The sequence below is a fragment of the Oncorhynchus kisutch genome, linkage group LG10, assembly GCF_002021735.2.
Source record: "Oncorhynchus kisutch isolate 150728-3 linkage group LG10, Okis_V2, whole genome shotgun sequence".
NCBI classification, from domain to species: domain Eukaryota; kingdom Metazoa; phylum Chordata; class Actinopteri; order Salmoniformes; family Salmonidae; genus Oncorhynchus; species Oncorhynchus kisutch.
In genome coordinates this window covers 65,852,663-65,866,690 of record NC_034183.2, presented here as the reverse complement: position 1 = coordinate 65,866,690, position 14,028 = coordinate 65,852,663, and the positions used below count along the sequence as shown (strand labels likewise).

General features: G+C 41.9%; 1 protein-coding gene across 3 annotated transcripts; it reads left to right on the top strand.

Moving 5' to 3' along the window:
• The first annotated feature begins 1 nt into the window (after position 1).
• LOC109885309 (3 beta-hydroxysteroid dehydrogenase type 7) lies at positions 2–11,609 on the top strand. Of its 3 annotated transcripts, none has more exons than XM_020477156.2 (7): positions 2–287; positions 4,090–4,352; positions 6,968–7,123; positions 8,608–8,716; positions 9,138–9,237; positions 9,804–9,966; positions 10,136–11,609. In XM_020477156.2, exons 2-7 carry the CDS (start codon positions 4,193–4,195, stop codon positions 10,546–10,548), a joined length of 1,101 nt encoding a protein of 366 aa, XP_020332745.2. In that variant the 5' UTR covers positions 2–287; positions 4,090–4,192; the 3' UTR covers positions 10,549–11,609. The 3 variants fall into 3 exon arrangements, with proteins under 3 accessions (XP_020332745.2, XP_020332747.2, XP_031690663.1); XM_020477158.2 differs by having other exon boundaries at positions 11–287; positions 4,093–4,352; XM_031834803.1 differs by lacking the exon at positions 2–287 and having other exon boundaries at positions 3,669–4,352.
• Positions 11,610–14,028: the final 2,419 nt, after the last annotated feature.

Here is a 14,028-nt window from a genome sequence, read left to right as displayed (position 1 = left end):
TTGTTGCAAAGAGTTATGGGATATTAGATTTCCGTTTTCTTAGTCATTTGCAATCTAGCTTTCAGGGGAAGTTCCAGACCGTAGTAGAATAATATCCATATAAGGTCGTCAAGCGATTTTGTAATACATAGTAGTCTTTTGATATCGTCTTCTCCTACCCTGTGTGGTACTATACTGTATGTCATCAGGGTGAGTGTGCATAGTGGAACGCACACAATGTCGTACAGGAACTTGCAGGCTTGCCGGAAACTGCAATGCCCTCGTGCATAGAGAGGATACAACAGAAGGTACGTTTGTCAGTCAAGTTCCACCTGAAAACTGAGTGTTTACTGTGTGTGTGATAGCGATAGAGATGGAGAAAACGTGGTGCTTTCTAAATGAAGCCAAGTGGATTGCAAAGTGTCCTGTCAGAGGAGGAGGAAACACAAATAAAGAAGATGTGACCTTGTATGGAACTAGGTTAACAGACACTTAGACCATTATGTGGCAAAGAAGTATGCATTTTCTGAGCTGGTTTAGTTCTTTTTTTAACTTCATGAACTCTGCTTCTTTAACAAGGGTGATTGAACTCACGCATGTTGCATGTTGTAAAGTAATTTACAAAACTAGGTGAAGCCAAGTTGTAAAACCCTAAATAGGACATTTTAGAAGTGATTTATTGAATGTTAATCATTCATCCATTTAGGACATACCTCATTGAATGAGCATAACCCAAACATAATGGCTAAATCATTTACTGGAACTGCATCTGTTTCACTTTGTTTTCAAGCATCTAGTGGCCTTCAAAATGAAAGCGATGAGGCTCGGAGGGTTCTCCCTACCTAGGACACTTACAAGCTTGGTCTGTTCTTTTGGGGGCACTTTGTGACATGCATTTTAAGATAATAATTTGCATTCTTCATTGATAGTTGATCTAGATTGTCAAAATCAGTTATAGTCCACATTAAACCAAATCAGTGAGACTGTTTAGCAGATGGTCAATGGTAACTTAAAGTTCAGGATGGGTAAAACGAGGCTGTTTAACCAGTAAATCCTGCCTGATTCAGCGCTGTGAGTAATATGCTCTCATTTAACCTGGCAATGACAATGTTTTGCAGTCTGTAGCTGAGACTATAGGTAACTTGTCTGTGAATCATGTGACTGTCTGGAAATATGCAAGGAATGGAAATACAATACAGTGTGTGTCACTTTCCATGTAGGTCCACGCTAGTACAATATCTGTTTCAGAATATGTTGTCCATTCAAATGTTGCTGTGTGCATGACTTACAGGGCTGTTCAAGAAGGCTATTATTGGACACAGAGAGATGTTGGATGAATGGCCATGTTGTTAAAACAGGAGAACAATAAGGCTTCTGACATTTGACATGATATCCAATCCAGTCTAGTCAGAGAGAAAGAATGAAAGGAAGTAAGACTTTTTCAGACCACTGGGGCTGTCTGCTTCATTGCTCCAGACTGACAGGTAGTAGAGTTCCGTGGTTAAAATCATTGAGCAAGCCAAGCCAAGACAGTAAAAAAGTCATATTACAACCTGTTGTGACAATTGCATTGTTTGCTCTACAGCCATTAGTTCATACACCACCGTTACAGCTAGAAGACAACAGTCACACAGTTGCAGAATAAATTCAACGACACATACTGTTTGTTTCATCACAAAACCAGAGAGCCACATCTGTGTGAAGTCCACAATGCACATATCGCATGTAACAAACAGTTAACTCAAGCAAGTTAATGTTTTCGACAGTTTACTAAATAAACAAACTACTGATTTACAACCACAGAGTTACCGCAAGTCAGCACAAAGTCAACAGGAGCCCTGCCGCCGCCATTCCAGCACCAATTCAACTTAAACATTTGAAACATCATAAAATCAACAAGGCTACATATGCTTAGTTTAATAGACTGAAAACAAACTTAAAGATACCAAAAACAATTTATTTCAATCGATGTTGTTAAATATCATGTGGCTGTCCAAGTAAAACATAACATGTTAACTCACCCTACTTGTAGACTAGTTGAACGCTAATTGCCATCCTCTCTTTCATGTTGGGAAATCGGTCTATGACACTTTTAGTTTTTGTTGTTATAGGATAGTTAGCTAAAATGCTTGCTAGCCTAACTACCTGGCATGGGCAACAATGAACCAGCTAAGTTAGCTAGCTAGTTAGTTACCGTGAGCCTACTCAGCTACATATTGAACTTCAATCGTCTCAGGCCAGTGGCACAACATATTCATTTATGGTTAGCTCAGAATCGATGTCATAATCATTGGCCTGTGCAGAGAATTAAGTAAATGTCAAAATCCCTTCTCCACCCATGACTTAGGAAAGGGCGGATTTAGCAAGCTAGTTACTGCAGGACATCAACACAAGCAGGCCAGAAAATGACGTTTTGCTTAGGAAGTTATTTGAATGGTCTGAAGCCAAATCCAAACTGGCCTCCCTTGGGGGGTGTTTTGTGGCACCAGGACAACACACAGTTGAGCTCAGCTCAATGCTGATTGGCTAATTATTATTATTTAATATTATTTATTTTTTTAATCAAGGGAGACCAAATGCTTGCTGGCATCAATCAATCAAATGCTATGGCGGCAACATGTCAATAATATTTTGGTCCAGACAGCATCAGATACATGGGCTACACATTCTGAGACTGAGGGAAGCCCTCGCTCGGATGATTTCTCCGGTGAGATTCAGCTACTTGCGAATTGACTTAAATTTATGAAAACACAGAGATGAAAGATACATTATTTTAGATTTAATTTTATTGGTTAAATATTTGGGAAAGCCTGGCTTCCCTTGGCATCCATGAATACACGCCACTGCGGACAGTGAATAATATATTTCTAGTGAACATAGCAGGTCCGTACTGATTATGACTGTTCTAGTCCCCAAACCAGATTCCCTCTGTCATATAGCCTACACAATAAATAAATCATTCAGTGCTCCACATAGATGTTGCCTTCCTGTAGTTTTTTGTGTGGAATGTGAACTTGTGTGGGCGTGGGTGAGGTGTAGAATACAGTAGAATTTCAAGGTGAAAGCCTGCAGCAGCATGGTATGGCAAGTCAACCGCTGCTGATGGTAAGGCGCTACAGAGTGTGGTACGCTCAGCCGAACGCACCATTGGGTGCCCACTGCCTGCCCTCCAGGACACTTAAAACACCAGGTGCCACAGGAAGGGCAAGAAGATAATCAGGAACCTCAGCCACCCGAGCCACGGCCTGTTCTCCCCGCTTCCATCACTCAGACGTGGGCAGTATAGGAGCATAATGTCAAAAACTGACAGACTGGCCAATAGCTTCTACCACCAGGCCATAATGCTGCTGAATAGCCACCACTAGTCAGCTATTTGCTCCCTCTATGGACATTTCCCCCCTCAACAAACATGTATCCTGCCCCCACCCCAATGGAAATCCATTTATCACTGTTACAGTTGGAAATTTGTGTATATATTTTGTTGGTGTATTGTTTCAATCAATTCCCTTTGACCTGCACTGTCGGAGCTCAGAGTTTAAGAATTGCACTGTACCCTGCAATTACATCTGCAACCCCGTGCATGTGACTAATACACTCTAATCTAATCATGGTGGCATATAGCCTATCTACAGTAAGCTACATTTAAAGGAAAAGAACAATCGAAAAGAACAATCGAGTAATTTTGCATAGTGATCTTTGCCTTTCTTTGATGATAGAACAAACACTAAATCGAAGATCATCAATTAAGTCCAGTGAAGCGGAGCAGTTTACGATCGCTGTGTACAAACCGATCAGGGCTGCGTTCAGTACGTTTTTACGTTCTGGAACGTTCAATTGAACGGAAACGGTGCTGTACTGAACGACCAGGGTTGGGGAGCACTGTTAGCATGACCACTTCCCTTTAAAACACGTCACTCTGCTTCCAGCCACACCTCCCCACATCTACCACCTAGTCTATTCAAGAGCGTACAATAACCTTTTGGGGGAACGTGTCGTTCAGTACAAACCGTTGTTCAACGCAGCAAACGTTTAAGAGGACTGAACGCACCTCCACCTCTCCCTGTCTTTTTTCATTTTGTTCTCTCTGGTTGTTTATCTCCGCTCTTTTAGTAGGTTGGATCGCAGAGGGAGTTGTAGAAGATCAACAAGGACGACTCAGTAACTAATCAACCAACCATCAATTGTTGATAGTAGCAACTAGCAACAGTGAAGAATGTCGACGAAAGAACGGGGCCTGGTTTATCTCGTCACCGGGGGCTGTGGGTTCCTCGGACAACACCTGTTACAGGTCCTTTTGGAGAAAGAGGATGCGGTAACGGAAATTCGACTTTTTGACAAACACATCGACTCAAGTTTAAATGGCCACAGCACAGGTAAAACAAAAATATATGATTGAAACATAAATTGCACATGTCTGGCAGTTCACTGACATGCTCAAACCCCATTTGTAGTTTTCTTGTCTAATAATGTTTTATGCATATTTCATTGGCATAACCATACACCACTCCAGGCTGCTGAGGTGAAAACGGCTCATACATGTCCAGAATGATTTGCAGTTGTGGGACTGGTGGAGTTTTAAACATGAAAGTTAAGCTACTCTTAACCCTTATTCATGGTTACAATTATTATTGGGCTCAGCTACTCCTAGCAAGATATATAGAGACTCAAGTGGGCAAGACTTCTAATCTTGAATGTCCAGGGGTTTATGCACTGACAAGAGGTGGGGTGTCAACTCCTCAGTGAAACAGTTCGGGTTTTTATCTACCTTAGCACATTGAAATTACTTAAAGTGAGATAACCTAGACTAGCATCACATACCTTTACCCACATACATACCCAATCAAATAGATTCTCGATATCAGCTTTATTCCATAACTCTTTTCTAACACCCTTTATTTTTAGCTTACACCTTTCTTACTCATATATTCTCAGGCATAAGAACATGCACATTTTAATTTACTAACTTTGTACAACATTTTATTGCATTGTCAGTTTTCACTACAGAAACAGAGCCATATATGGGATAGAGGTGGAGAGTGGGCAGTAGGTAGATGGACTGAGAGGGAGAGATGGGAAGCTGAAAGTCAGATACATACTAGAGTGTGACAGAGATGAGAGTTAGCCAATGTCACTGAAAGGGAAATGTTAGGATAGTAAACAACACATATCTACACTCCGCTGAGGTCACTTCTACATGTGAATTGCTTGCTGTTTGGGGTTTTAGGCTGGGTTTCTATATAAGCACTTTGTGACATCTGCTGATGTAAAAAAAACTCTTTATAAATGCGTTTGATTTGATTTGACTGCATCGGTCTGCATGAACAATGTCATAACATGATGGGGTCATGGACACAGATGGCCCACACCCCTCCTAATTCCATTTCCTGTCCTTGAACACTGCAGCCGGCCTATGTAATTTCCCCTAACCTGCGACATGTCACTGTCATAACAGGAATCTCCACCTGCACCCTGTCACCTTGTGTGACCTTTCAGTTTTTGTGGAATATGAATCAGAAAGGCAGGGCGGTATGTGGGGAAGGTTGCGCTCTTCACAGAGTGACAGGTTTGTTGGACAGAGCCTTCCTCCAAACTCCGTGATAGATGATCACTCCATAGATGTGTTTGACTGATGAGCTAAATACATGGCATTGATTACAAATGAAATCGCCCATATAGGCTTACATTGTTCGTCTTTAACCTCTATATTGCCATAGGCTACATCCAGGTAATATTAGAATACCTTGTTTTCCCCTTAAATACCAAACATATATATTTATCCCCTGGTGAGAATGTGCTTTTCAAGTAGAGGAGATATAGGGGCTGAGGAAAAATAGAAAAAATGATTTGCTTACCATTCATTATGTAGACCAGTGGTATTCACCTCCTACTATGTCTGGAGCTGTTGTATTCGGTGCATGTGACTAAAACAATTTGATTTGATTTGCTACTTAACCAAGCCACCGCGGCAGAGCTAAAAGAGACCGCTGCAGTAGTGTGACTTCAAGGCAAGAGTGTGTGTCCCAGGACGGGACTCCAGCCCCGTCCTGGCTTCATGGTCATCAGATATATTTCAAGGCCATGATCTAGATAAGCCAAGCCAGGGACAGCACATTGAGAATAAGGGCAGCTTCTTTTCCATCTTATCATTCCAAGAAGGAAAGAAGGAACAAACAGACAAATACTCTCAAAAGACACATTTGTGAAGAACGTGATTTTGTGACCCACCTACCGGTGTTCCAATAAACATAAAGACCTTGTATGAGAAGACATTAATTGTGGTGGGGTGATTGGGTCTTTTATATCAACAATCGGATGACATGTTTTCCAGAAACAGAGACTGAGAGTTCCTCAGTGGACCCAGCTTTGGTTAGGTAGCTAGGCAACGTTGTCACGTTCTGACCTTTATTTCCTTTGTTTTGTATTTATTTAGTATGGTCAGGGCGTGAGTTGGGTGGGCAGTCTGTTTGATTTTCTATGATTTGGGATTTCTATGTTTCGGCCTAGTATGACACCTGCCTCTCAATCAGAGGCAGGTGTCATTAGTTGTCTCTGATTGAGAATCATACTTAGGTAGCCTGGGTTGCACTGTTTGTCCACCATAATTTGCAAATAAATTCATTAAAAATCCTACAATGTGATTTTCTGGATTTTTTTTCTCATTTTGTCTGTCATATTTGAAGTGTACCTATGATGAAAATTACAGGCCTCTCTCATATTTTTAAGTGGGAGAACTTGCACAATTGGTGGCTGACTAAATACTTTTTTGCCCCACTGTACCTAGACCTTCTAACCACAATATGTCTGATTCTTCTCTTAGGCTATTATTCTGTACATGATGTCCATGTCTTGTTGTCCAATCTCAATCTAGGATCAATTGTATTATTGTGCATTGTAGATCAGTTTATAGATATTTCATTCAGGTGAAAACAATCTCTTTTACATTATATCCCCCCCCCCCCTCCACTTTACTCCCTCTCTCCCCCATCAGAGCGGGTAAAGGTGGTGGTGACGCAGGGGGACATCACAGATTACTCCAGTGTCCTGGAGGTGTCCAAGGGGGCAGACCTGGTCATTCACACAGCCAGCCTGGTGGATGTCTGGCACAGAGTCCCTGAGACAGTCATCCAGGCTGTGAATGTTCAAGGTAAGGCCTCAGACACAGCAATAGCATTAACTGGCCGAGAATATGCACCAATTTGTACATAAAAATGTGATCAGTCAGACGTCTACAGCGGGTGGTCCCTAAAACAAAGCGTGCTGAACGGTGGGCAGACGAAGACTAGATCCACATTCGGTGCGATGTGTGGAAGCCTTAAAGACACAGGAGGATTTACGAAGAAGGGAATGGAAAATATGTTGAGGGAAAGGAAAAGAGAAGAGGGAGAAATGGTTGCCTTCGAGATGATTGATGATAGAACGAGACAAACATAGGAGGGGTGGTTGGCTTCTCTTGACTGTAAATTAAATCACAGCAGGAACTGTTATGGAGACTCATGAAAACCCATGAAATAGTATTCCCTAAAGTTATTGTGATTCATGGTATAACCCACGTCTTTCCTGTTTGCCTGTCGCCTCTCCCTTCCTATAGTGCCTGGTGTTTTCCTCTGAACATTCTCAATATAAAACTGCCCCTTGAGTCTGTTAAAGGATGACAACTACAACAATGGTTTTATAGTCAGCAAACATAGACATACACAAATAAGGTCATTATTTATTTATGTATTTATTTATTTATGTAGTGGGTAAGTGTGTGAGTCTCTGAGAAGTCCTGTTTATAGAAATTGTGTGTGTGCTTGTCATGAGATTGAAATGGCTGTAAAAGACTCATCTCAAAAGGTTTCACATCTCACGATAAGGTTAGTGCCAGCCTGTCAGGTGGTTTTCATGCAACTGAATTACCTACAAACTCAACTTATTGAAGGGAATCAGCTGCTCTCTGTGATCCACTGCAATTCATCTGGTTTCTATTAAACTAACAACATCACATTAAAATAGCAATCCCTTTGAACCATTATATAAGCCCAATTGAACACTGACACTTTATTTCCAGTTTGTGGTTATTCTATCTATTCCCCGTCTGGTGGGTGGCCTACTGTGTTGTGTGTGTGTGTGCGTGTGTGTGTGTGTGTGTGTCTCACTGTCCTAGATCTGGGTATCTGTCCCATATTTCTGCTCTTCATCTCTTGGAAAATGTGACATTGTCCTCACAGGAATAGTTGTTTGTATTAGTTAGTGTAATTACTGTATATTTATTTATTTATCCGTTATTTTACCAGTTAAGTTGACTGAGAACACAGTGTCACTGCCCTGTGGCATTGGGATATTTTCTTTTTTAGACCAGAGGAAAGAGTGCCTCCTACTGGCCCATATCAGATGTTTCACATCCTTCTAGGATGTTTGTGTTGAGCTCTGAGAAAACACTTATCATCCCGGGCTAGTTCCTAGAACATGCTCCTCCAGGTGCTTGTGTACTCATCGTCTGCCAACGTCTCTGTCCAGATGTTCTGCACGCACTTCCTGTTGACCGCATCACACCCTAGCCCTTTCTTTCTGCAATTAAATCAATGATAAACATTCTAGAGACCAATTACTAGAGGTTATCTTCCTCTCTCCTTGTCTCTCTAACAGGAACTGTGAATGTGATCAATGCCTGTGTGGAGAATGGTATTCAGTATCTGGTCTACACCAGCAGCATGGAGGTGGTCGGCCCCAATGTGAAAGGAGACCCCTTTATCAGGTAGAGTTTTACTTCACAAATATATGTTTCTCCTTTTAGGCTTTCATTATTTGTTTCCTCTTTCCACTAAATCACTACCTCTCCTCCATCAGTCCTTTGTCTGGCCCGTATGGTAGAGATTTCCCTTATCTGCGATGTGTTTGGCATTCTCTTCCTTTCACATCAGCTAAAGCACTCACAGTATCTGTAAAAATGTCTGTCAGCCTTTGCATGCATGACTGACTTTGCTAAAATATTCACAGAAACAACAGGATGAGTCCTGCACAGCCAGCAAGGAGAAACAACAGGATGAAAACTGCCAATGTCCATCTGGCTATTATTCTCAATCATTCCACATTCCACATGTGAATGTGATATTCTGTTCCAAGGTCATCAAATAATAACCCTCCCCCCCATTCCCCTCTCTCTCTTTCATGCACAGAGGTGATGAAGACACCATCTACAATGTTTATCACGATATGCCCTACCCCAGGAGCAAGGCCAAGGCAGAGAAACTGGTGTTGGAGGCCAACTGCAGTAAGGTACTTGTATTAACACATCGCATCTCATACAAAGACGCGGTAATAACACACACAGACCAACTCACACACTTCTATTTGATGGACATTTGAAAGATCCGGGGGATAGTTGTCTTTAAAGGTACCCTCATTAATAGCCTGATTCAGATAGGGAATCCCTTCATGGACCATAATCAGATACTTATTCTCTCTCTTTGACTGAACTGCTCCAAAAGGTACCGCAGAACACATATATACTATAGTAATCCATGAAAAAAATGGTTTGGAGCTTATGATGCAAGTAAGATTTTTTCACCCAATGGCCATATTTGTGCTGTTACTCTGCGCAAAAGACTAATATTTCTGAGTTATGATAGATGGTAGAATTATTTTCGACTGTTACTCTGCCAAAAAGCTGTTGAAGTGTTCCCTTGTGGCCTTGTGCATTAGTCTACTCCACCCTTCTGTTAACATGTTGAGTTAAAACTGCATATTTGAGATTCTGGGTTTCCAAACTGTTCATTTCCCGTCCACTCCCATCAGTGTCTAATGCTCTGTTACCACATCCTTCCTCTCCTCTCTCTGGCCAGGTGAATAAAGGGGGCTGCTTGTACACATGCTCCCTCCGTCCCACAGGGATCTATGGTGAGCAGCACCAGCTGATGAGGGACTTCTATCAGATGGGTGTGAGGACAGGGGGCTGGATCATTCGAGGCGTCCCAAAGGACACAGAACATGGTCGTGTCTATGCAGGTGAGTCCTGAAATGCGTGCTAAGACCTAGCCACACCTACAAGATCTTTTAGCTGATTTTCTACTGGGCTCTTGGTTATGTACCAAGGTGGCTACTTAACTTGTTCAACAGCCCTAGTGGATTAGGCTAGTGGTATACACGTTCTCAGCATAGTTTTCTTTTTTTTCAGGTAACGTGGCTTGGATGCATCTGCTGGCTGCTCGCTCCCTGAGAGAGCACCCCCAAAGGCTTGGAGGGGAAGTTTACTTCTGCTATGACGACTCACCCTACAAGAGTTATGAGGATTTCAACATGCAGTTCCTGTCTGGGTTCAACTTCCGCCAGGTCCATGTGCCGCTATTGGTGCTGTGGTTGGTGGCATGCCTGAATGACCTGCTCCGCTGGGTGCTGAAGCCTGTGTGCAGCTACACACCATTACTCAACCGCTACACACTCGCTGTGGCCAGCACCTCCTTCACAGTGGGTTCAGACAAGGCCCAGCGCCACTTCCAGTACCGCCCCCTCTATGACTGGAACCAGTGCAAGGCCCGCACACAGAGATGGGTGGACACCTTTCCCTTCACAGGCCCCAAGGACTCCTGATCTGGGCTGATCTGCTGGTCTGGTGGAACCTTGTCTGGGCTAAACCGATGCACCACACATCATAACCTGGGATGGATGGAGGAGTGAGAGGACTTTCTCAGATTTATATTCTCACTATGTTTGCTCCATCATAAGCAGTTCATTACACATATGCAAACAAACTCTTGACCCCTGAACTCTTAAACCCTGAACTACGACCTCCTACACGTGTTCTTCAAAAATGGTTATGTCTTCCTACCTGTCATTACTTGTGGCTAGCCTGTAGCTCCTCAGGCAAAATGATGACAATGCATGTTCCACACTGAAATGGGTCACTTATCCATCCCATGATCTTCTGATTCACATGAGACCCTTCCCAGCCCTAAATAAGAGATAATATATTGAAGATTCAATATAAATGTTTGGGGCTTTATCGGACATTGCAATATTCATCTTCTTACAAAAGGGGTAGATATAATGTGATAGTAGTCATAAAAGGGCATATAGATATGTGATATAGGAAAGCTGCTCATTAATTGTTTTGAGTCTATTTCCAACAATACATTGCTATACATATTTTGCAATACATACATGAAAATGCAATACATTTTTCACAAGACATCATCACTACATAGACTTGATCTGTTTTTGTTGAAGAGCACTAGTGCAGAAAATAAGTATTTACCTCTTCAACATGCATTAATGCACACAGAGAATATTCTCTGAATATGTTCTATGTGATTTTAGAGTTTTATGAATCACCTGCTATACATTAAGATAATTTTATAATCTGAATGCACTGACAATTTAAAAACAATAATAATAAAAAATCTTAAAAAATAATATTTGCCAGTGCATTCAGATTTTAAACTTCAGACAGAGAAAAGGTTCATTTTATATTTCATGCCTATTGATGAAATTATAATTTTGAGAAGTAGCGTTACTTAAAGAGCAACCGAAGGCATTAAAAAAAACATATATTCTATTCTCTGGTAGAAAATGGCCTATGTCTCAAAGCAACTATACAGGAATGAAATGTAAGCATTTCATGAGACGCCAATAAAAGATGTGTAACATGAAAATATTGTCCCATTTACAATGTGTAATTTATTGACAGTCGCTAACTAGCCCCAGAGATAGGCTATCCAAAGTCAAAACAATTTTGACACTGTCGCACACCAGCCGGCAAAGAAGTTGAATAGCGTGCTAGCTAATTTAGGCTTTTTGCAGACACAAAACCTTGTTCGACTGTTTCAAGTTATCTCAAAGGGTGTGTACTGTTTTGGCAGAGTGTAAGTACAAATGCTTCCTACGTCGGAAAACACAACAGACACCCACATCAAAGAGCGCCGAGACCCAAAACTTGTTAAGTTTAATTTCCTAATGAGGAGAATTGAAACCAGGACTCGATCACCTGGCCATGCTGCTGTTCCAGTTTCAACTGACCTGAGCCCTAGGACCATGCCCCAGGACTACCTGACATGATGACTCCTTGCTGTCCCCAGTCTACCTGGCCATGCTGCTGCTCCAGTTTCAACTTCCACCTGACTGTGCTGCTGCTCTAGTTTCAACTGTTCTGCCTTATTATTATTCGACCATGCTGGTCATTTATGAACATTGAACATCTTGACCATGTTCTGTTATAATCTCCACCCGGCACAGCCAGAAGAGGACTGGCCACCCCACATAGCCTGGTTCCTCTCTAGGTTTCTTCCTAGGTATTGGCCTTTCTAGGGAGTTTTTCCTAGCCACCGTGCTTCTCCACCTGCATTGCTTGCTGTTTGGGGTTTTAGGCTGGGTTTCTGTACAGCACTTTGAGATATCAGCTGATGTACGAAGGGCTATATAAATAAATTTGATTTGATTTGATTTGATCAGGAAGTTCAGCCCTCTTTAAGAAAACAATAGACATACTTGGAACACAGGAGGTTGGGGGCACCTTAATTGGGAAGGATGGGCTTGTGGTAAGGACTGGAGCGGAATTGGTGGAATGGTATGTGTTTGATGCCATTCCATTAGCTCCATCCCCACCGCCACCATGGTGCACTCTGTTCACAACCTTGACATCAACAAACCGCTCGCCCACACAACGCCATACACGTGGTCTACGGTTGTGAGCCAGTTGGATGCGCTGCCAAATTCTCTAAAACGACATTGGAGGTGGCTTATGGTAGAGAAATTAACATTAAATTCACTGGCAACAGCTCTGGTGGATATTTCTGTAGTCAGCATGCCAATTGCATACTCCCTCAAAACTTGAAACATCTGTGGCATTGTGTTATGTAAAAAAAAAACTGCAAATTTTAGAGTGGCCTTTATTGTCCCCAGCACAAGGTGCACTTGTGTTATTTTGTGATTTTTTTATTAGGATCCCCATTAGCTAAAGCCGTAACACTAGCTAATCTTCCTGGGGTCCAACACCAATGAACAAGACTTCACAAACATGCAAACAAGTGGACAGTACAGACAATTACAATACCTGACAGGAAACACATTTAATATTCAGTTGATGCTCTCTATTTCCTCTCCAGTCATATGGTCTGGTTTTGCAGCTCTTTCAGAACATCTGCAATCTGGATTTGGGTGAAGGAGAAGCTGGGGAGGCTCGGGTAAGTCAGCTGAGAGGAGGTGCTCTTGTTCTCCATGGACTTTACAGTGTCCCAAAACGTTTTGGAGTTAGAGCTATAGGATGCAAATGTATATTTGAAAAAGCTAGCCTTTGCTTTCCTGACTGAGTGTATTTTTAAAAAAACAAATGTACCTTTATTTTACTAGGCAAGTCAGTTAAGAACAAATTCTTATTTTCAATGACGGCCTAGGAACAGTGGGTTAACTGCCTGTTCAAGGGCAGAATGACAGATTTTGTACCTTGTCAGCTCGGGGCTTTGAACTTGCAACCTTTCGGTTACTAGTCCAATGCTCTAACCACTAGGCTACACTGCCGCCCTGACTTCCCTGAACAGTTGCATATCACAGGGACTATTCGATGCTATTGCAGTCCGCCACAGGATGTTTTTGTGCTGTTATCTTTCTTTGCTGCAGATGACCATATAACTGGACAGTACTCTAAGCGTGATAGGACCAGGGATTGAATCACCTGATTCAGTGTGCTAGATGTTACATACTCTGAACATTTTCTTGTAACAGCAATTCCCTTACCCATCTTAATAACAATATAATCTATGTGTTCTTTTTTTCATTTTTTTTTTTCCATTTTCAAATATTTTTTATTAAACACACACAAGAATGGTGTATAGGTATACAAGACAGGTATACAATTCTTATCTAAACATAAAAGAGCATACAGGAACAACAAGACCCAGAGTTCTGGGTGCAGAACAAATAATACAAAACACGACATACAAAACAAGGACACGTAGAAAGAAAGAGGGAAGATGTCCCCCCTATTCCCCCCCCCCCCCCAACTGCTCGGGTGGCAGGGCCAGCACATGCTGCCCAAAGGTAGATTCAAATATTACAATTGAGAGTGCGTTAAAAAGT